General features: G+C 45.2%; 1 protein-coding gene across 1 annotated transcript in view; it reads left to right on the top strand.

Moving 5' to 3' along the window:
- Window positions 1–7,288: 7,288 nt before the first annotated feature.
- LOC117559882 (eukaryotic translation initiation factor 4E type 2-like) overlaps window positions 7,289–25,000 on the top strand; it is a gene marked incomplete at its 3' end in the record, with an annotated part of 31,756 nt that continues 14,044 nt past the window's right edge. The window contains exon 1 of the mRNA XM_034236604.1: window positions 7,289–7,448. Within this exon, the coding sequence (XP_034092495.1) occupies window positions 7,432–7,448 (17 nt within the window). The remainder of the gene's footprint in view (window positions 7,449–25,000) is intronic.

Here is a 25,000-nt window from a genome sequence, read left to right on the forward strand (position 1 = left end):
TTATCAGAGCCTCTCAGTCTGAGCTGTAGTTTATCAGCCTCTCAGTCTGAGCTGTAGTTATCAGAGTCTCTCAGTCTGAGCTGTAGTTATCAGAGTCTCTCAGTCTGAGCTGTAGTTATCAGAGTCTCTCAGTCTGAGCTGTAGTTATCAGAGCCTCTATGAGCTGTAGTTATCAGAGCCTCTCAGTCTGAGCTGTAGTTATCAGAGTCTCTCAGTCTGAGCTGTAGTTATCAGAGTCTCTCAGTCTGAGCTGTAGTTATCAAGCCTCTCAGTCTGAGCTGTAGTTTTATAGCCTCTCAGTCTGAGCTGTAGTTATCAGAGCCTCTCGTCTGAGCTGTAGTTATCAGCCTCTCAGTCTGAGCTGTATTATCAGATCCTCTCAGTCTGAGCTGTAGTTTCAGAGCCTCTCAGTCTGAGCTGTAGTTATCAGAGCCTCTCAGTCTGAGCTGTAGTTATCAGCCTCTCAGTCTGAGCTGTATTTATCAGAGTCTCTCAGTCTGAGCTGTAGTTATCAGCCTCTCAGTCTGAGCTGTAGTTATCAGAGCCTCTCAGTGTGAGCTGTAGTTATCTTTCTCAGTCTGAGCTGTAGTTGTCAGAGCCTCTCAGTCTGAGCTGTAGTTATCTCTCTCAGTCTGAGCTGTAGTTATCTCTCTCAGTCTGAGCTGTAGTTATCAGAGTCTCTCAGTCTGAGTTGTAGTTATCAGCCTCTCAGTCTGAGTTGTAGTTATCAGCCTCTCAGTCTGAGCTGTAGTTATCAGAGCCTCTCAGTCTGAGCTGTAGTTATCAGAGTCTCTCAGTCTGAGCTGTAGTTATCAGAGCCTCTCAGTCTGAGCTGTAGTTATCTCTCTCAGGGTGAGCTGTAGTTATCAGCCTCTCAGCCTGAGCTGTAGTTATCAGCCTCTCAGTCTGACCTGTAGTTATCAGAGTCTCTCAGTCTGAGCTGTAGTTATCAGAGCCTCTCAGTCTGAGCTGTAGTTATCAGAGCCTCTCAGTCTGAGCTGTAGTTATCAGCCTCTCAGTCTGAGCTGTAGTTATCAGAGCCTCTCAGTCTGAGCTGTAGTTATCAGAGCCTCTCAGTCTGAGCTGTAGTTATCAGAGCCTCTCAGTCTGAGCTGTAGTTATCAGCCTCTCAGTCTGAGCTGTAGTTATCAGAGTCTCTCAGTCTGAGCTGTAGTTATCAGCCTCTCAGTCTGAGCTGTAGTTATCAGAGCCTCTCAGTGTGAGCTGTAGTTATCTTTCTCAGTCTGAGCTGTAGTTATCAGAGCCTCTCAGTCTGAGCTGTAGTTATCAGCCTCTCAGTCTGAGCTGTAGTTATCAGAGCCTCTCAGTCTGAGCTGTAGTTATCAGAGCCTCTCAGTCTGAGCTGTAGTTATCAGCCTCTCAGTCTGAGCAGTAGTTATCAGAGTCTCTCAGTCTGAGCTGTAGTTATCAGCCTCTCAGTCTGAGCTGTAGTTATCAGAGCCTCTCAGTGTGAGCTGTAGTTATCTTTCTCAGTCTGAGCTGTAGTTATCAGAGCCTCTCAGTCTGAGCTGTAGTTATCTCTCTCAGTCTGAGATGTAGTTATCTCTCTCAGTCTGAGCTGTAGTTATCAAAGTCTCTCAGTCTGAGTTGTAGTTATCAGCCTCTCAGTCTGAGCTGTAGTTTCAGAGCCTCTCAGTCTGAGCTGTAGTTATCAGAACCTCTCAGTCTGAGCTGTAGTTATCAGAAGCTCTGAGTCTGAGCTGTAGTTACCAAAGCCTCTCAGTGTGAGCTGTAGTTATCAGCCTCTCAGTCTGAGCTGTAGTTATCAGAGTCTCTCAGTCTGAGCTGTAGTTATCAGAGCCTCTCAGTCTGAGCTGTAGTTATCTCTCTCAGTGTGAGCTGTAGTTATCAGCCTCTCAGTCTGAGCTGTAGTTATCTCTCTCAGGGTGAGCTGTAGTTATCAGCCTCTCAACCTGAGCTGTAGTTATCAGCCTCTCAGTCTGAGCTGTAGTTATCAGAGTCTCTCAGTCTGAGCTGTAGTTATCATAGCCTCTCAGTCTGAGCTGTAGTTATCAGAGTCTCTCAGTCTGAGCTGTAGTTATCAGAACCTCTCAGTCTGAGCTGTAGTTATCAGAGCCTCTCAGTCTGAGCTGTAGTTATCAGCCTCTCAGTCTGAGCTGGAGATATCAGAGCCTCTCAGTCTGAGCTGTAGTTATCAGAGCCTCTCAGTGTGAGCTGTAGTTATCTCTCTCAGTCTGAGCTGTAGTTATCAGAGCTTCTCAGTGTGAGCTGTAGTTATCTCTCTCAGTCTGAGCTGTAGTTATCAGAGCCTCTCAGTCTGAGCTGTAATAAGCAGCAGTACTACAACCTGTCAGGTAGTGCACAAAGTGCAGAACCCAGAACGCAGCATGTGCACGGCTCCTCATGGGTTCTGCACTTTGTGTTCCTGCAGCACCACAACCTGACTGAAGTCAAACCAGTAGAGTCCCTAACCCTCTAAAATAACTTTTGAGGTGCTTTGTCTTTATGAGGTTCATTATGTCATAATAGTAACTCTACCTGTCTGTCTCTCACCTGTCTGTCTCCACCTGTCTATCTCACCTGACTGTCTCCACCTGTCTATCTCTCAACTGTCTGTCTCTCACCTCTCTATCTCACCTGACTGTCTCCACCTGTCTATCTCACCTGACTGTCTCAACCTGTCTATCTCTCACCTGTCTATCTCACCTGACTGTCTCCACCTGTCTATCTCTCAACTGTCTATCTCACCTGTCTGTCTCTCACCTGTCTGTCTCTCAACTGTCTATCTCACCTGTCTGTCTCTCACCTGTCTGTCTCTCACCTGTCTGTCTCTCAACTGTCTATCTCACCTGTCTGTCTCTCACCTGTCTGTCTCTTATCTGTCTATCTCACCTGTCTGTCTCTCACCTGTCTGTCTCTCAACTGTCTATCTCACCTGTCTGTCTCTCACCTGTCTGTCTCTCACCTGTCTGTCTCTCAACTGTCTATCTCACCTGACTGTCTCCACCTGTCTATCTCTCAACTGTCTATCTCACCTGTCTGTCTCTCACCTGTCTGTCTCTCAACTGTCTATCTCACCTGTCTGTCTCTCACCTGTCTGTCTCTCAACTGTATCTCACCTGTCTGTCTCTCACCTGTCTGTCTCTTACCTGTCTGTCTCCACCTGTCTATCTCTCACCTGTCTGTCTCTTATCTGTCTGTCTCCACCTGTCTATCTCTCACCTGTCTATCTCACCTGTCTGTCTCCACCTGTCTATCTCTCAACTGTCTATCTCACCTGTCTGTCTCTCACCTGTCTGTCTCTCACCTGTCTGTCTCTTACCTGTCTGTCTTCACCTGTCTATCTCTCACCTGTCTATCTCACCTGACTGTCTCCACCTGTCTATCTCACCTGTCTGTCTCTCACCTGTCTGTCTCTCACCTGTCTGTCTCTCACCTGTCTGTCTCTCACCTGTCTGTCTCTCACCTGTCTATCTCTCACCTGTCTATCTCACCTGTCTATCTCTCACTTGTCTGCCTCACCTGTCTGTCTCCACCTGTCTATCTCTCAGAGAAGAGTCAGCAGGAGGCGTTGGAATATTTCACGAAGCAGATGAACGACGCTCATCATGGAGGCTGGAGCACCAAGATGGACTGGATCTTCCACACCATCAGACACATGCCCAACGAGCACTGACACACACACACACACACACACACACACACACACACACACACACACACACACACACACACACACACACAGTGGCGTAACAAGGTTGTGATTGGCCCCGGTGCAAACATTGTTTTGGGCCCCTCCCCATCGCCCCAAACATCGCTGATGCGCTCACACACACACGGACATACACAACGACTCAGAAGCGCCACATGTATAGGCTATCAACACCAGCCTGCCGGGCCTCAGACCACCACAGCCTGACAATGACACAGCGAACTAAGAAGAGGATGACACCTGTTTCCTTGATGCTTGTCTCTGGGGGATGGGCCGGTAGGCTTACATAGACCGGTTGCTATAATATAGCTTTTGATCTTGGCGTCGGGGGTCTCAATAGCGCCATAGAGTCCCCTATCGGTTGGGGCCCTTGGGGGAACTGTTAATAATAATAATATATTAATTTTATATAGCGCTTTTCTGGACCCAAAGACGCTTTACATTTGGGAGGGGGGGTATACAAACAAAACAAAAAAAACAGAGACAAAGCCAAAAAGAAACAAAACACAACAGAAAAGCAGTCAGGAGGAAGTTGATTAAGAGGGGGGGGGGCTTTATAGATAAAGAGTTGAAGAGGTGGGTTTTGAGGCGGGACTGGAACAGGGTGAGGGACTCAGACTCACGGAGGTCTTGGGGGAGTGAGTTCCAGAGCTTCGGGGCTGCCACAGAGAAGGCTCTGTCCCCGAAGCTCCGGAGTTTGGCCTTGGGGATTGAAAGCAAACCGGCTGAGGTGGATCTGAGGGACCGGGGTGGTTGGTAGAGGGTGAGGAGGTCAGTGCGGTAGGGGGGGGGGGCCAGATGGTGGAGGGCTTTATAAGTGATAACTGTTGGACCACCGCCGGGCACAGCCACATCCAGCCTCTCCTCCTGGCTGGCTGGAGAAGAAGGTTGCACAGCCACGGCCACGGATACAGCTTCACTTGTGGAGCTGGATGGCAATGATGGCGGTGAGGCAGGTGAGCTATCGTTAGCTTCCGGCTGCCGCTGCACGTCAACATTGCTAACATTAGCGCTCCATTTCGAGGACGATTTATGACAACAAAAACGGTCTAATTTTGTCAGTTTAGCTTGTTCTCTCTTGTCCTTTCTCTTTTGAGCGCTGCTCTTGTGCTTTGATTTGCTGTACATTATAAATGCAACCTATTACATGTTTTATAATGCTGCCAAACTTGCTGCTACAGTACAGGTTAATTAAACGGTTCGCTCGTTACGCAAGGTATCACATGACATGAAAGGGTTAGGTCAATGCCATTGGCATTGGCAAAAAATAAATAACTATATTTTTTGCATGGGCCCCTTGCCGGCTCGGGGCCCCGGTGCGTTGCACCGGCTGCACCGGCGATAGTTACGCCACTGCACACACACCATCAGACACATGCCCAACGAGCACTGACACACTAACACACACACTCTAGCACACACACACTTGTGATTTAGCATCATGGTATGGATGTTGATGGGATGGTTGTCATAGCAACATGAATATCAGGGTCAGAGGTGAAGGAAGCCAAAGGCATGCTGGGAAAAGAGAAGGTCGTAAAAGTCTTCCAGTCGATGCTACAGTTAGCATGTTAACTCTGCTAGCTGCGTGCTGCTGTTAGCATGTTAGCTCTGCTAGCTGCATGCTGCTGTTAGCATATAAGCTAGCTGCCCTAAATACTGTAGCATTTGAATGAAACTTTATTAATGTGACTTTATAAACTTGAGAATTTGAATGAAGCTTTATTCAAACCAGCAAAGTGCGAGAGCAATAAAACCTCCAATTACATTCAAGACGTTATCATGACAATCAGGAGTTCTGACCAATAGGAAGGCAGAGCTGACCAGCTGTGGGCGGAGCCTAGAGCACTAACCAATCACGTCTCTGTAAATCAAAGCACAACAGATCAGCTGAAGTTTACAGTTTGAACCAAAACGACCACTTTTTATACGAAGATAAGTTTTAATCTAATTATTAAAACAACATTCAAACTTTTCCTCCAGAAAGTCATTCGTTAAACATTAGGACTTCATTTTAAAGCTTCGGAGAATTTTTCTACCAACATTAAACCGTTTGTACCTAAAAATACTAAGATTTCAGATCTATTTTCTTATAAATGTCAAGAAGTTGAGGAGCTGTTCATATTTTAAATATTGCAGCTCATCCTAATATTACAAAGTCATTAAATCAATCTCTGTGCAGCTGATTCATAGTCTCTCCGTCCACAGCCGGTGGCTCGAGACCCAAATTAGCTCCAACGTTTTGAATATTTATTCAATTTGAATCATCTCAGAGAGAGACGCTCTGATTTCTACTGGACATATTGCGTTATATCAGGGAACAAGCTCAACCAATCAGCTGCTCGTTAGCCGTGGCAATGCTAGGCTCATTGTTAGTGTGCAAGCAAGGTGCACCCATAGTTAGCTAGAAGTTAAAGGGTGACGTTAGCGTAGCATCAGCTGGGTAATGGATGACGTTAGCGTAGCATCAGCTGGGTAATGGATGACGTTAGCGTAGCATCAGCTGGGTAATGGATGACGTTAGCGTAGCATCAGCTGGGTAATGGATGACGTTAGCGTAGCATCAGCTGGGTAAAGGGTGACGTTAGCGTAGCATCAGAGAGGTAAAGGGTGACCTTAGCGTAGCATCAGAGAGGTAAAGGGTGACGTTAGCGTAGCATCGGAGAGGTAAAGGGTGACGTTAGCGTAGCATCGGAGAGGTAAAGGGTGACCTTAGCGTAGCATCGGAGAGGTAAAGGGTGACGTTAGCGTAGCATCAGAGAGGTAAAGGGTAACGTTAGCGTAGCATCAGAGAGGTAAAGGGTAACGTTAGCGTAGCATCGGAGAGGTAAAGGGTGACCTTAGCGTAGCATCGGAGAGGTAAAGGGTGACGTTAGCGTAGCATCAGAGAGGTAAAGGGTAACGTTAGCGTAGTATCAGATAGGTAACGTTAGCGTAGCATCAGCTGGGTAATGGGTGACGTTAGTATAGCATCAGAGAGGTAAAGGGTGACGTTAGCATAGCATCAGAGAGGTAAAGGGTGAAGTCGCCAGTTTTTTATTTTAATGTGAAGGTGTGTGTTTGTGTCGTTAACCATGACGACCTGACCCCGCCCCATGCTGCATGAAATCATCAACGGTGCTGTTACCATGGTGACTTGAGTGTGTTGTACTCATGATGGTTTGTAATGTTGAATATGATTTGTGGTTTTAATCCTGACGCTGTCGGATCCTCGTCTCAAAGACTTTTTACCGCAAACAGAGACGATGGATCGACCAATAGGAAGAGCTGTGCAGCTCCACGCCCAGATATGGTACCGGAGAATTCACTTCTTCAAAAAAAGCAAAAACTACAAACATGGAGACTGTCAGTGTTATTATGTACTTTCAAAATAAAAGCTCAACAGGTGTGACACAGTTGAAGTTGGTCTTATTAATTTCTAACATACATATATAAAATTATTTCAAGGGTCAAGGTTCTCTATTTCATATTTTCAGTCCAAAATACTTACAAGTAGAAATACTTCTACACTAAAGTATTTCATATGTTGAGTAGAAATACGTACAAGTAGTAATACTTGTAATACAAGTGCGAAACGCCTTCCGTTAACATTGTCCTTTCTCCACTTCCATCCAGTCTCTCTGCACATGCGCACTGAGCTTTGTTTGAGTTGAGCCTCATGAGGAGCCGCAGAGAAACAAAGTAAAAACAATACAGTAATTAAGTCAGAATAAAGAGGATCTTGATCCGGAGCAGCGATGGACCTGCTTGAGCGGTAAGACTCAATAACATCATATAAAGCAGATCAAAGACCGACGATCCGCCGGCGAAATACCGGCAAAATCCGGGAATTATCCGGTACCAAAACTCCGGAGCTAACTGCTAACAGTTAGCATCAGCTGTTTTAAACCAATACTGCAGTAATACTGTAATACTGTTTACATACTGTAATACTGTTTAAATACTGTAATACTATCTGTTTAAATACTGCTGGAATACTATCTGTTTAAATACTGTAATACTGTTTAATACTGTATATATATATATATATATATATATATATATATCCTAGGCTTGTTTGAGATGAGCTGCGGCTCGCCTCCAAAGTAGAAGAGAATAGCCGATTGCAGCGGGGCAGGTTTCAAAAGGCTCGCCTGAAGTCGGACAGCTCGGAGTCGGCTTGACTCGGTTTGCATTTATAAAGAATGCACACATGTGTTTAATCGTTAATGTCAGATATTATGAAGGTAGATATGGTGCAAAATGCGAGAGCGTGTAAAACCTGATGTGAGCACTTGCAGAAAAAAAATCTGAGCTTGTGTGTGCATACATTTACACTTGTATAAAATATCCACGTAACTGTGAACCAAAGTTGAAGTCATAGAAGAACAAAAAAGTGTTGTAGCTTGTAGAAAAAAATGAACTTAGTGATGAAATGTTCACTTGCAGAAAAATACATATTTTTAAAATATATTTTCCATTACAATTGCAACTTGATTATTACAACCTCTCAAATCAGTCATTACAACTTGACAAATCTGCTCTGTGGCAGAATACATCGACGAATCTGCGGCCTTGACTTTTGCTACACTTCTTGCGATAAATGTGTCGCAAAAGTAATTTTCACCTGTAGATGTGGGGGGGGGGGGGGCATGGATGTATAATAAGAACTGGATACAGCGTGGGAGGCGGGGCCTCATTCATTCCTATGAGAGTTGCTCAATGGCGCATGATGACAAAATGGCCCAACTTTTGAGAGAGCGAAACGTCACAGATTACCCAGCATGCCTGAGAAGTACCCGTATGTGCACTCATAGCGCATGCGCAACTTTAACCACGCCGCCCAAAAGGCTCGTTCACATTAAGCACGTGAAATTGCGTACACGTAACAGCACCGCGCGTTCATGACAGCATGGTACTGGATTTATATTAACGAGGCGGCAGTTAGCAGCTAGCGGCTAGCTAGTAAATTATGCTAAGTTACACATCAATCGTTATGTACTTTTTTATCACGCTGACATCAGGATCTAGTGATATCCAAGCAACAGAGCATGTAGCATGATACTTGTGTGGGTTGTACATGAAACCACTTGGTAATATATAAAAATGTATATGTTGAAGCCTGTTATGATCAATTGTGAGTTAAAACTTGATCTAAAAAGTGAAGCTGATGATGGATTACTGTGGTGGAGTTAAAATAACAATAGCCTATTTCTTTTTGAAATGTGATGGAGTAAAAGGATAGTAACTGTGATTATTCATGTTAGCCCACAAGTAACTAAAACAATTGCAAGTGCAATAAGAAGCTACAGGAACGTTAATCTACGTCGGTAATATTAACTTTATTTAATACAACATTTACGGTACAAGATTTAATCATACAGCCCATGTAGTATAATATTTTACAAATGATGAATTACAGCAAACATGTGCAATATCCATTATTACAGCTCCGTGGCAGTAAGGCGATATGGTCCGTTGTTATTGTGCATCCATGGGTAAAGAGAAACGCATGTAGTGCTGAACACGTAACGTGAACGTGCCGGGCGGCGCGGTCCCGTGGGTTAGATGCGCGTTCATAATGCAGAGGGAAATAACTCTCAGAATAACGTTATTAGCACATTTTTACAACTTGAGGAACGAATGTTTTTAATAAGGGCTATACAAGTGTTCACACTGGGTTGTTTATTTAGTTTAAAAACAATTATCCAACGAGTTACAGACCACTCTTTCCCCATGTAAGTCAATGGGAAAAAGTGTTTCCGGGCCCAGCAACCAAAAGGAAGTGTAGTACCGCCGTTTGACCAGCACGAATATTCTCATCAGACTCCGGCGCACTTCCTGGGGGCTTGGGAGGGAGGGGGGTTGGAGCGAAGGGGCGGAGCTATCAGAAGGACGAGGCTCGGGTGATTGGAGACTGCGGGGCTAACGGTTCGTGTCGCTACCAGTCCGCTGACATGGCGCATCAATCAACGGTAAGTTTTGCCCATTACTTGCCCAGTATTACTTTGAATATTATTATTGTGATTGAGGATTAAATCCGCTTTGAAGACCACCGTTTTATATCGTGCAGTTTAGCGGCAAAATAACGTCAGTCAGCCAGCTAACGCTAGCTTTGTTGAGTTTATGCTAGCTAAAAAAGAAGTGGTTGTAGTCTACAGCAGTAATTAATATATTATAGCCTACTGCTTTGGCACTAACGGTTGATAACCGTTTATGAAAATAAAACCAATTGAACTGTACTGAAATAATGACAAGTTTTATAATTGTCTTGGGCTCCTGCTGTTTTTAAAGCCTTTGGAAATTATCCACGCTATTTTCTATTTAGAACGAAGACTTCAGAATCTTAAAATCCCTTAACGTTTGTATGAAATTGTGCTAAATTCAACTCTGGAATCAAGCAAATATTAATATGTTTGCATGACATTAGTTATTTATATTTTGCCATCACTGAACTATATGTTTAATACATTTAAGTCAAGCTAAGGTACATGTGATGGTAGCTAGTTAGTGCTCTTACCTGTGATGCCTCCTCCAAACTTCTCTGAGAAGAGAAGAAATACTATTCTAAAAGGAGCTGACACATGGTGTCTCTTCACTTGTACACTTGAGGGGTGAGAGTTCATATGGTGAGGGATTCCATGAGCGGTATGCGCCGGCCTGTGCCTTTACCTTGGACTTCTAATAGAACTGCTCGGGTCTTGATAGATTGAGTGGGGAAGTTCATGAGATCTTTCTAGAGGGTTATCAAGAATAACTTTTATCCAATGACCTTTCCCCTCTCTGTCTGTGTCTGTGTATTCTCTTGTTCCGATTAACCCAGCCAAATCTTTCTTCTTGTTTTGTATCTATATCTACGCCGGGATCCGGAGTCGAGGCTGATCCTCTTGCTGTAGTCCTGTGTCTTGGATCCTCTATCCTGAGTTCTGGATTAGGTCGTGGACTTCGGGTCGTGGCTGAACCTGTCTCTGCGGTCCTGCCTTGGGTCTCGTCATGCTGCTTCCCTGATGGCTTCCACAGGATTGTAGCTGACATCCTCGTGGATTCATCTTCTTATTACAGACACATGCATTTCCTAACATTCTGTCTATATGCTGTAACATGTATTATCTCTTGGATTTACACACGGCATCTATTGCACGTCTGTCCGTCCTGGGAGAGGGATCCCTCCTCTGTTGCTCTCCCTGAGGTTTCTCCCATGTTCCCTTTCAACTGTGGGTTTTCTCTGGAAGTTTTTCCTTGTACGATGTGAGGGTCTAAGGACAGAGGGTCTAAGGACAGAGGGTCTGAGGATAGAGGGTCAGAGGACAGAGGGTCTAAGGACAGAGGGTCTAAGGACAGAGGGTCTGAGGATAGAGGGTCTAAGGACAGAGGGTCTGAGGACAGAGGGTCTAAGGACAGAGGGTCTAAGGACAGAGGGTCTGAGGATAGAGGGTCTAAGGACAGAGGGTCAGAGGATAGAGGGTCTAAGGACAGAGGGTCTAAGGACAGAGGGTCTGAGGACAGAGGGTCTGAGGACAGAGGGTCTAAGGACAGAGGGTCTAAGGACAGAGGGTGTCGTTTTTCTCATACTGATATTCTGAACAATCTGTGCTGTTGTATTTGCTGTAAAGTGTCTCTACTGTAGGCTAATTTTATTATATGTTCAGCTCTTTGGCTCCACCAAACATCCTTTATAAATGTGCGATATAAATAAAACTTGATTTGATTTGAAACAGCATAATAACCAGACTGTATCATTAAAACTAAGTACCAGTTCTAGATCCTTGACTTTAGACAAACAATTCAAAAGACAACATGTATTTAAAGACCAATCTTTATTTGAATGTGCCTCTTAACCTGAGATATTAGTTATACAGTAATAGTATTGACAATCTAAAAAAACGGAGCAACTCAACAGTCAACTTTATGTTTCTTATTGTCTAAAGGGTCCGGAAAATCATCCATAACATCTATCTGGTCGACTAACCGCCATGTCCCACAACTGTCATGTCATCTGAGCGCACTTATTACTCCATATTATACACCCACCACTGGTCCGTTACAATCCCAGCTGTACCGAAAACCTGGAGTGGATTCCACTGCCCTCTTCTCAGAGCTGGTCAAAATTCCTGGAGTGGATCCCACCGCTCTCTGCTCAGAGCTGGCCCAATTACCTGGAGTGGATTCTTCTGCCCTCTGCTCAGAGCTGGCCCAAATACCTGGAGTGGATTCTACTGCCCTCTGCTCAGAGCTGGCCCAAATACCTGGAGTGGATCCCACCGCCCTCTGCTCAGAGCTGGCCCAAATACCTGGAGTGGATCCCACCGCCCTCTGCTCAGAGCTGGCCCAAATACCTGGAGTGGATTCTACTGCCCTCTGCTCAGAGCTGGCCCAAATACCTGGAGTGGATCCCACCGCCCTCTGCTCAGAGCTGGCCCAATTACCTGGAGTGGATTCTACTGCCCTCTGCTCAGAGCTGGCCCAAATACCTGGAGTGGATCCCACCGCCCTCTGCTCAGAGCTGGCCCAAATACCTGGAGTGGATCCCACCGCCCTCTGCTCAGAGCTGGCCCAAATACCTGGAGTGGATTCTACTGCCCTCTGCTCAGAGCTGGCCCAAATACCTGGAGTGGATCCCACCGCCCTCTACTCAGAGCTGGCCCAATTACCTGGAGTGGATTCTACTGCCCTCTGCTCAGAGCTGGCCCAAATACCTGGAGTGGATCCCACCGCCCTCTGCTCAGAGCTGGCCCAATTACCTGGAGTGGATTCTACTGCCCTCTGCTCAGAGCTGGCCCAAATACCTGGAGTGGATCCCACCGCCCTCTGCTCAGAGCTGGCCCAAATACCTGGAGTGGATCCCACTGCCCTCTGCTCAGAGCTGGCCCAAATACCTGGAGTGGATCCCACTGCCCTCTGCTCAGAGCTGGCCCAAATATCTGGAGTGGATTCCACTGCCCTCTGCTCAGAGCTGGCCCAAATACCTGGAGTGGATTCCACTGCCCTCTGCTCAGAGCTGGCCCAAATACCTGGAGTGGATCCCACTGCCCTCTGCTCAGAGCTGGCCCAAATATCTGGAGTGGATTCCACTGCCCTCTGCTCAGAGCTGGCCCAAATACCTGGAGTGGATTCCACTGCCCTCTGCTCAGAGCTGGCCCAAATATCTGGAGTGGATTCCACTGCCCTCTGCTCAGAGCTGGCCCAAATACCTGGAGTGGATTCCACTGCCCTCTGCTCAGAGCTGGCCCAAATACCTGGAGTGGATCCCACTGCCCTCTGCTCAGAGCTGGCCCAAATACCTAGAGTGGATTCCACCGCCCTCTGCTCAGAGCTGGCCCAAATACCTGGAGTGGATCCCACTGCCCTCTGCTCAGAGCTGGCCCAAATACCTGGAGTGGATCCCACTGCCCTCTGCTCAGAGCTGGCCCAAATATCTGGAGTGGATTCCACTGCCCTCTGCTCAGAGCTGGCCCAAATACCTGGAGTGGATTCCACTGCCCTCTGCTCAGAGCTGGCCCAAATACCTGGAGTGGATTCCACTGCCCTCTGCTCAGAGCTGGCCCAAATACCTGGAGTGGATTCCACTGCCCTCTGCTCAGAGCTGGCCCAAATACCTGGAGTGGATCCCACTGCCCTCTGCTCAGAGCTGGCCCAAATACCTGGAGTGGATCCCACTGCCCTCTGCTCAGAGCTGGCCCAAATACCTAGAGTGGATTCCACCGCCCTCTGCTCAGAGCTGGCCCAAATACCTAGAGTGGATTCCACCGCCCTCAACCACCAACAACTGATAATAACACACTTCCTTCCACCTCCTCGCCGCTCCTCCCCCCCATCTCACATTCCTCCCCGCACTGTCAACCTGGACAACCTCTTACCTCTTCAGTCTGTGACCACACCACGCCCCTCCCAGTCAACTAACATTGCCCTCCTTAACATCCGATCACTCAACAAGAAAGCCCTCATCCTCCATGAACTAATCTTGGAAAAATCCCTTGATTTCCTTCTGCTCACCGAAACCTGGCAACAGCCCGATGACTTCTTCTCCCTCAACCAAACATCCCCCCCTGGCTTTAAATACATCACTAAACCCCGCCCCTCCCGCCGTGGTGGTGGCCTTGCTGTAATCCACAATCAGAACATCCAGATCACAGAACTAACCCTCCCCTCAGTATCATCCTTTGAATTCATTGCCTTCAAAGCCCCTCCCTCACTGACAGTCATCCTCATCTACCGGCCTCCTAAACCTCATCCCTCCTTCCTCTCCGATTTCACTGAATTCCTCACACTTGCCTCATCCCTCTCTTAACGTCTGTTACTACTTGGTGACCTCAACATTCACATTGACTCACCCACCTGCAAGCTGGCATCCGAATTCACAACCCTACTGGACAATTTCTCTATCACCCAACATGTCACCTTCCCCACCCATGACAAAGGACACATTCTTGATCTCGTCTGCTCTACCAACCTCCCAGTGATTGACCTCCACCCTTGCCCATTTCCCCTCTCTGACCACAAACTCATACAATTCACCATTGTCCCCCCCACCCGAAACCCCTGCCCACCCAGAAACATCACCTTCCGTAATCTACACTCCATTGACCATAACCATTTCTCCGAACTGCTATCATCTAATCTCCCCCTGGACGCAACCCTCAGCTCACCTGATGATCTGCTCAACCACCTCAACTCCACCCTACTCACCTCCCTCAACACTTTAGCCCCCCTCAAAAATAAAACTGTTACTTTCAAGACCTCCTCACCCTGGTTCACACCCGCACTGCGTAAAATGAAGCAGCGAGGCCGCCAACTTGAACGTCTTTCAAAGAAATCATCCCTCACAGTCCATTACATAAGCTACAAAATCCATCTCAATGCATACAAAGATGCTCTTATTGCCGCTAAATCTGCCTACCTCTCCAACATCTTCATTGACCCCTCCCGTAACCCCAGGACCCTCTTCTCCACAGTTAACAAGCTTTTCAAACCCCGTGCTGATAACCTCCCTACTTCTACTTCCGCTACTTGCAGCTCATTCCTCCAGTTTTTCGCAGACAAAATTAACGCCATTAACCACTCCTTCTCAGCTCCATCTGACATACAAGCATCTCCCCCAACCTCCACCACTACCATTTCTCCCCCCATCTCCCTCGACCTCCTGACTCCTCCCCAGCGCCGCCTCTCCCAGTTCAACCTGGTGACCCCACTTGAAATACTCCATCTGATCGGTTCCTCAAATCCCACAACCTGCTCCCTTGACCCTCTACCCACTCCTCTCCTGAAGTCCCGCCTCCCCGTCCTCTGCCCCTATCTTGCTAACCTTTTCAACTCCTCGCTGTCCCATGGAACCGTCCCCTCTGCCTTCAAACCTGCTGCCGTTACTCCAATCCTCAAAAAACCTAGTCTTGATCCCTCCTCCCTCACTAATTACCGCCCTATCTCCAACCTACCATTCCTCTCAAAAACTCTTGAACGCATTGTAGCCAAACAAATTCACTGCCATCTCCAAACCAACCAGCTTTATGAACCCCTTCAGTCTGGATTTCGTCCTCACCACAGTACAGAAACTGCACTCGTCAAAGTCCTCAATGACCTCCTCACCTCTGCTGACACTGGTTCCCTCAATATTCTCATCCTCCTCGACCTGAGTGCAGCCTTCGATACCGTGAGCCACAACATCCTGCTCACCCGACTCAGGGACATTGGTATTGAAGGTATTGCACTCAGATGGCTCCAGTCCTACCTCACTGAACGATCCCACTTCATCTCCCTCCCAAACCATTCCTCTGCCACAGCTTCAGTCACCCAAGGCGTTCCTCAAGAATCAGTACTTGGCCCCCTCCTCTTCATCATTAACATCCTCCCCCTCGGTCAGATACTCCGCCACTTCAACCTGGACTTCCACTGCTATGCTGATGACACTCAGATCTACCTCAGCACCAAATCCCTCCATGACCCCCCCCTTACCCACATCGATTCCTGTCTGACAGCTATTAAAACTTGGATGCAACATAACCTCCTCAAACTGAACAGCAACAAAACAGAACTCCTCCTAATCGGCTCCAAATCCACCCTCAGCAAGGTCACTAACATAACTCTCACCATCGATGGCTCCATTGTTTCCCCCTCCAATCAGGCACGCAACCTTGGCGTAATCTTTGACCCCACCCTCTCCCTCGAACCTCACATCCGCCAAACAGTCAAAACCTCCTTTTTCCACCTCTGCAATATTGCAAAAATCCTACCCTCTCTCACCCGCCCCGCAGCCGAGCGACTAATCCATGCCTTCATTTCCTCCCGCCTCAACTACTGCAACTCACTTCTTTACGGCATCAGCACTACATCCCTCAACAGACTCCAACGGGTTCAAAATGCAGCTGCACGTCTCCTCACGCATACCAAATCATGGCATCACATCACCCCAGTCCTCAAAGACCTCCACTGGCTTCCTGTCTCCCATCGCATCAACTACAAAATTCTGGTCCTCACCTACAAAGCCCTCCACCATCTGCCCCCCCCTTATCTCACAAACCTTCTCACTCCTTATCAACCTCCACGGTCCCAAAGATCCACCGCAGCCGGACTCCTATCCATTCCCACATCCACACTCTGCAGCTTTGGGGACAGAGCCTTCTCAGTGGCAGCTCCAAGGCTCTGGAATTCCCTCCCCCAAGATCTCCGTGACTCTGAGACCCTCACAGTCTTTCAGTCCCGCCTCAAAACACATCTTTTCAACTCTGTCTACCCATAAGCCCCCCCCCCCTCTCTCAATCAACTTCCTCTTGACTGCCTTTTTATTTTTTACTTACTTGTTTGCCTGTCCTTGTTTGTCTACCCTCCCTCATACTGTAAAGCGTCTTTGAGTTGTGAAAAGCGCTATATAAATAAAAGGCATTATTATTATTATTATTATTAAAGCATTTATTATTTTCATTTTCCCCCTCTCATATTCAGTGTGGACGGATTGAGACAGCATGGTGTCCAGAGAGCTGCAGAGACTTCAGGGAGAAACCTCCGTGTGATGGACGTCCTGTCTGTTGGTTTGGAGAGGACTGAGGGTCTTTCCTCAGCGAGGAGGACTGAGGGTCTTTCCTCAGCGAGGAGGACCAGTCCTGATGGAGGAGGACCAGTCCTGATGGAGGAGGACCAGGCCTGATGGAGGAGGACCGGGCCTGATGGAGGAGCCCATGCTGGGCACAGCTGATACCAACTGCACAGGCCTAGTCTGTCACTTTATTTGACTACATGTGTTTACTTATACATTTAATAGGTTTACACCGTCTGTCCATATGTGCTTTTTATTTAAAACATTTGATTAACTTTTGGTTCACATTTCAATAAATTGTATTTGTATTTGCTCTCCTTTTGTCCATTATTCTTACTGAAAGTGTTAGATTACACATTCACATCTGACTGAAGATTGGCCCCATTTATTTGTGACGTTGCAAAACAAGGTACATGTTGTGAAGCTCATAAAGTGAGGCAAATAGAAATAATCAGCTGATGGAGTGTAGATGTGGAAATAGGTGCTTTCGATCAGCTGACTATGTTTTTCGCCACACTTTATAAGCCTGACTATAACCACCCCTTCTCTGAGGTGCAGGCAGCGTCACAAACAAATGATGGTCCTGATAGACTACAAAAATATTCGGTGTGCAGATCTTTGTTTTCACAATAAAAGTAGTTTCTTAGTGAATGTCCTGTACTGGTCTTAACATCTCATAACATCAGCTTTTAATGTTCCTCTTGGATGTTCTTCTTGACCCTCAGAGAAGGAGAACATGTCGTGTCTTTCAGGCATGTCCTTTCCTAACAAAAATGACAGGAAACACAAAACATATTATTGCAGAACAAGTGTGTTATTTATGAAAGCGGTGTGTTTGTGTGTTTAGGGGCTGTAGATATCATTATTTTGTAATTGTAATGTTTTTTTTTTATTTCAACAATGAGCTACAAAGACAATCAGATTATGAATGAACAGTATGAAGTTCATCAACATTGAAATATATGTTATTATCAAAATAATATTGAACTGTTACAAAACGTAGTGCAGCTGTAGAAGCTTGCTCTGTTGTCTCACTGAAAGAATCACTTTTACCACGTTTTTTACAGACAATATTGAGAGATAAATAGCAGCAGATCTCACTATGTGTTAAATATCTTTGCCTTCAATACATTAAATTAGAAAGCTGACAAAGTCATATTGCTAAATATCTAAATGTAACTTTTGGCATGGAAAAAACCCTCAACTTAACTGATGTGTAGGTGATCTAGTATTTAGTATTGTTTAATGGAATGTATATCAGTGTATTCAAGTCAATACTTCATTCATTTAAACCAATATCTTTCTTGATTATTTGTACAGTATGAAAAAAGAGTCTTTGTACCTGTGCTGAAGTTCACTGCTGTGAGGAGTCCAGTTCTGTCTCTCACTCTCTGGTCCAGCCTGTCTGCATCACCTGGACACCTTAAACAAACAGATATATATATATATATATATATATATATATATATGTAAAGAACCATGTGTACAAACAATATAACTGATTCTCTTCTGTTGAACATGTTGGATTGTGTATTGTCCGAGTCAGGGGCCTTTTTATTTTACTGTAACTTTGGAAATTGTGTTACCAATGCTTACTGTTTATTTGATACCCATTTGGTAATGCAATTAATAAAAACAACAAGGTTTGGGTTCGTTCTTCAGATGACTGTGACGTTAACGTGTAAGCTCGATAATGAACTCCAGCTCAACCAACCATATTGTAATATCTAAGTAATCATCTTGAAATATGACATTAATAATTGTAATATACACACATCTTATTGTGAGGTTGATTTCACATACACTCCTTCGACGTTAGCTAAATAGAAAATAGCGTGGATAATTTCCAAAGGCTTTAAAAACAGCAGGAGCCCAAGACAATTATAAAACTTGTCATTATTTCAGTACAGTTCAATTGGTTTTATTTTCATAAACGGTTATCAACCGTTAGTGCCAAAGCAGTAGGCTATAATATATTAATTACTGCTGTAGACTACAACCACTACTTGTTTAGCTAGCATAAACTCAACAAAGCTAGCGTTAGCTGGCTGACTGACGTTATTTTGCCGCTAAACTGCACGATATAAAACGGTGGTCTTCAAAGCGGAAGTAATCCTCAATCACAATAATAATATTCAAAGTAATACTGGGCAAGTAATGGGCAAAACTTACCGTTGATTGATGCGCCATGTCAGCGGACTGGTAGCGACACGAACCGTTACGGCCCGTCCACACTACAGCTCCAAAAAAAGCTTGGAGCTGGGTGTGTCTGAAGTTTGGGGATTTTATTCAAGCACCGCGACCAACAACCAATCACATGAATGTCCCGCCCCCGACATACAAAGCAAAAAACCCCGGGGATTTTATGGGAGCAATATATATATATATATATAAACTCCCCAAACAGGCGAAAACCTACCAGTTTCACCCACTGTCTCTGCCACCTCCCTCCATGCCTGGTTCCTCCGGTTTGTATCCCGGTAGGTGAAGAGGGTCTGCTCATACAAAACCGGGTGATTGCTACGGCGATAATTAGTTTCTCCTCCATCTTTTTTTGAAATATAGAAATGAACGGCGGGATATCTCTCCCAGCTTAGACGCGGTTTGATTGGCTACGGCTTGATCTGTCAGATTTTCCGAAACGGGATTTGATTGGCTGGCGCTGGCTACTCCGGCGTCAGAAGTTGAACAATGTTCAACTTCTGTCGCCTGAGTCGCCTGAGACGGACCGCTCTGCTACCCACAATTCAGTTCGGCGAAAAAAAGCGGCAACGTGACGTCACCCCATTCAAAGTGAATGGGCAGATTGAAGCTGTCGACGCTGCAGACGCTGCAGACGCTGTAGTGTGGACGGGCCGTTAGACCCGCAGTCTCCAGTCACCCGAGCCTCGTCCTTCTGATAGCTCCGCCCCTTTGCTCCAACCCCCCTCCCTCCCCCCACATCTACAGGTGAAAATTACTTTTGCGACACATTTATCGCAAGAAGTGTAGCAAAAGTCAAGGCCGCAGATTTGTCGATTTATTCTGCCACAGAGCAGATTTGTCAAGTTGTAATGACTGATTTGAGAGGTTGTAATAACCAAGTTGCAATTGTAATGGAAAATATATTTAAAAAATATGTATTTTTCTGCAAGTGAACATTTCATCACTAAGTTCATTTTTTTCTACAAGCTACAACACTTTTTTGTTCTTCTGTGACTTCAACTTTGGTTCACAGTTACGTGGATATTTTTATACAAGTGTAAATGTATGCACACACAAGCTCAGATTTTTTTTCTGCAAGTGCTCACATCAGGTTTTACACACTCTCGCATTTTGCACCATATCTACCTTCATAGATATGTACTCAGTAAATACATTTGTTCCTGCTCTAGATTAGATTCAACTTTATTGATATTGCAAAGATTACAGGAGACAACGAAATGCAGTTTAGCTTCTAACCAGGAGCAACAAGCAGTAAAGTGACAAGTAATGTACACAATAACAGCCTGAGAGCAGTATGAACAGTGTGTATTAATACACTAGATACACACAGCAGCCTGAGAGCAGTATGAACAGTGTGTATTAATACACTAGATACACACAGCAGCCTGAGAGCAGCATGAACAGTGTGTATTAATACACTAGATATACACAGCAGCCTGAGAGCAGCATGAACAGTGTGTATTAATACACTAGATATACACAGCAGCCTGAGAGCAGTATGAACAGTGTGTATTAATACACTAGATACACACAGCAGCCTGAGAGCAGTATGAACAGTGTGTATTAATACACTAGATATACACAGCAGCCTGAGAGCAGTATGAACAGTGTGTATTAATACACTAGATATACACAGCAGCCTGAGAGCAGTATGAACAGTGTGTATTAATACACTAGATATACACAGCAGCCTGAGAGCAGTATGAACAGTGTGTATTAATACACTAGATACACACAGCAGCCTGAGAGCAGTATGAACAGTGTGTATTAATACACTAGATACACACAGCAGCCTGAGAGCAGTATGCACAGTGTGTATTAATACACTAGATACACACAGCAGCCTGAGAGCAGTATGAACAGTGTGTATTAATACACTAGATACACACAGCAGCCTGAGAGCAGTATGCACAGTGTGTATTAATACACTAGATACACACAGCAGCCTGAGAGCAGTATGAACAGTGTGTATTAATACACTAGATACACACAGCAGCCTGAGAGCAGTATGAACAGTGTGTATTAATACACTAGATACACACAGCAGCCTGAGAGCAGTATGCACAGTGTGTATTAATACACTAGATACACACAGCAGCCTGAGAGCAGTATGAACAGTGTGTATTAATACACTAGATACACACAGCAGCCTGAGAGCAGTATGAACAGTGTGTATTAATACACTAGATACACACAGCAGCCTGTGAGCAGTATGAACAGTGTGTATTAATACACTAGATACACACAGCAGCCTGTGAGCAGTATGAACATTGTGTATTAATACACTAGATACACACAGCAGCCTGAGAGCAGTATGAGCAGTGTGTATTAATACACTAGATACACACAGCAGCCTGAGAGCAGTATGAGCAGTGTGTATTAATACACTAGATACACAGCAGCCTGAGAGCAGTATGAACAGTGTGTATTAATACACTAGATACACACAGCAGCCTGTGAGCAGTATGAACAGTGTGTATTAATACACTAGATACACACAGCAGCCTGAGAGCAGTATGAGCAGTGTGTATTAATACACTAGATACACACAGCAGCCTGAGAGCAGTATGAACAGTGTGTATTAATACACTAGATATACACAGCAGCCTGAGAGCAGTATGAACAGTGTGTATGAATACACTAGATACACACAGCAGCCTGAGAGCAGTATGAACTGTGTGTATTAATACACTAGATATACACAGCAGCCTGAGAGCAGTATGAACAGTGTGTATTAATACACTAGATACACACAGCAGCCTGAGAGCAGTATGAACAGTGTGTATTAATACACTAGATACACACAGCAGCCTGAGAGCAGTATGAGCAGTGTGTATTAATACACTAGATACACACAGCAGCCTGAGAGCAGTATGAACAGTGTGTATTAATACACTAGATATACACAGCAGCCTGAGAGCAGTATGAACAGTGTGTATTAATACACTAGATACACACAGCAGCATGAGAGCAGTATGAGCAGTGTGTATTAATACACTAGATACACACAGCAGCCTGAGAGCAGTATGAGCAGTGTGTATTAATACACTAGATACACACAGCAGCCTGAGAGCAGTATGAACAGTGTGTATTAATACACTAGATACACACAGCAGCCTGAGAGCAGTATGAACAGTGTGTATTATACACTAGATACACACAGCAGCCTGAGAGCAGTATGAACAGTGTGTATTAATACACTAGATACACACAGCAGCCTGAGAGCAGTATGAGCAGTGTGTATTAATACACTAGATACACACAGCAGCCTGAGAGCAGTATGAGCAGTGTGTATTAATACACTAGATACACACAGCAGCCTGAGAGCAGTATGAGCAGTGTGTATTAATACACTAGATACACACAGCAGCCTGAGAGCAGTATGAACAGTGTGTATTAATACACTAGATACACACAGCAGCCTGAGAGCAGTATGAACAGTGTGTATTAATACACTAGATACACACAGCAGCATGAGAGCAGTATGAGCAGTGTGTATTAATACACTAGATACACACAGCAGCCTGAGAGCAGTATGAGCAGTGTGTATTAATACACTAGATACACACAGCAGTCTGTGAGCAGTATGAGCAGTGTGTATTAATACACTAGATATACACAGCAGCCTGAGAGCAGTATGAGCAGTGTGTATTAATACACTAGATACACACAGCAGCCTGAGAGCAGTATGAACAGTGTGTATTAATACACTAGATACACACAGCAGCCTGAGAGCAGTATGAGCAGTGTGTATTAATACACTAGATACACACAGCAGTCTGTGAGCAGTATGAGCAGTGTGTATTAATACACTAGATATACACAGCAGCCTGAGAGCAGTATGAGCAGTGTGTATTAATACACTAGATACACACAGCAGCCTGAGAGCAGTATGAACAGTGTGTATTAATACACTAGATACACACAGCAGCCTGAGAGCAGTATGAGCAGTGTGTATTAATACACTAGATATACACAGCAGCCTGTGGGCAGTATGAACAGTGTGTATTAATACACTAGATACACACAGCAGCCTGAGAGCAGTATGAGCAGTGTGTATTAATACACTAGATACACACAGCAGCCTGTGAGCAGTATGAACAGTGTGTATTAATACACTAGATACACACAGCAGCCTGAGAGCAGTATGAACAGTGTGTATTAATACACTAGATACACACAGCAGCCTGTGAGCAGTATGAACAGTGTGTATTAATACACTAGATACACACAGCAGCCTGTGAGCAGTATGCACAGTGTGTATTAATACACTAGATACACACAGCAGCCTGAGAGCAGTATGAACAGTGTGTATTAATACACTAGATACACACAGCAGCCTGAGAGCAGTATGAACAGTGTGTATTAATACACTAGATACACACAGCAGCCTGTGAGCAGTATGAACAGTGTGTATTAATACACTAGATACACACAGCAGCCTGTGATCAGTATGAACAGTGTGTATTAATACACTAGATACACACAGCAGCCTGAGAGCAGTATGAACAGTGTGTATTAATACACTAGATACACACAGCAGCCTGAGAGCAGTATGAACAGTGTGTATTAATACACTAGATACACACAGCAGCCTGAGAGCAGTATGAACAGTGTGTATTAATACACTAGATACACACAGCAGCCTGAGAGCAGTATGCACAGTGTGTATTAATACACTAGATACACACAGCAGCCTGAGAGCAGTATGAACAGTGTGTATTAATACACTAGATACACACAGCAGCCTGAGAGCAGTATGAACAGTGTGTATGAATACACTAGATATACACAGCAGCCTGTGAGCAGTATGAACAGTGTGTATTAATACACTAGATACACACTGCAGCCTGAGAGCAGTATGAACAGTGTGTATTAATACACTAGATACACACAGCAGCCTGAGAGCAGTATGCACAGTGTGTATTAATACACTAGATACACACAGCAGCCTGAGAGCAGTATGAACAGTGTGTATTAATACACTAGATACACACAGCAGCCTGAGAGCAGTATGAACAGTGTGTATTAATACACTAGATACACACAGCTAACCCTGATTCAGCGTGTGATTGGCCGATGTGTCTGAGTCAGCGTGTGATTGGCCGATGTGTTTGTGAGTCAGCGTGTGATTGGCCGATGTGTCTGTGAGTCAGCGTGTGATTGGCCGATGTGTCTGAGTCAGCCTGTGATTGGCTGATGTGTCTGTGAGTCAGCGTGTGATTGGCCGATGTGTCTGTGTGTCGAGGGAACCAATGAGCATCTTACTTCTTAAAAATACTTTATCACTGCACTACTCTATATTAGGGCTGTCAAGTTAACGCGTTAATAACGCGATTAACGCATGTGTACTTTTTGTCCTCGGCCGCCACGTAGTTTCAGAGCGCATCGAGTTTAAAATACCGTCTACAAACTGATGCTGACAGCCCCGCTCCTGCCGTCCGCTTGCGGCAGACCACACTTCCACGCTCACCGGCAGGCACCGACTGGCCATCGGGAGGACCGGGAGGGTGTGTGTATGTGTGGCGCGAGCGAGCGAGAGACAGACCTTACGTGTATTGTTGTTGTTAGCATCTGGTGCTAGCTAGCTGCGCTAACGGATATAAGGAGCTGTTTCAATGAAAACAGAGGAGCGACATTTCGCCACAACTGCGCCGAGCACTTGACTTGATGCAGGAAGCCAGACAGTGGGACATTGTACGAGAAGTCAGCACACTCAGCACGGATAGTGCGCAACATGATACAGCGTCCAGGCAGCTCCCGTTCGAGCATATGCCTTGAGTTGCACATAGCTCCAACACACACACACACACACACACACACACACACACACACACACACACACACACACACACACACACACACACACACACACACACACACACACACACACACACACACACACACACACACACACACACACTGTATTGTATGAGAGAGGTTCCAGGTTGAATTGAGACGGATATTTTTAATGTTCAGAGGTTGTTATGTTTAATAGTCATGAGAATATTTGTCATTAATGATAATAAACAAACATTTGCATAAAGCATATTTGTCCACTCATATATAAGAGTATTACAAACTAAAAATATTCC

Source organism: Gymnodraco acuticeps, unplaced genomic scaffold (assembly GCF_902827175.1).
Source record: "Gymnodraco acuticeps unplaced genomic scaffold, fGymAcu1.1, whole genome shotgun sequence".
Classification (NCBI taxonomy): Eukaryota; Metazoa; Chordata; class Actinopteri; order Perciformes; family Bathydraconidae; genus Gymnodraco; species Gymnodraco acuticeps.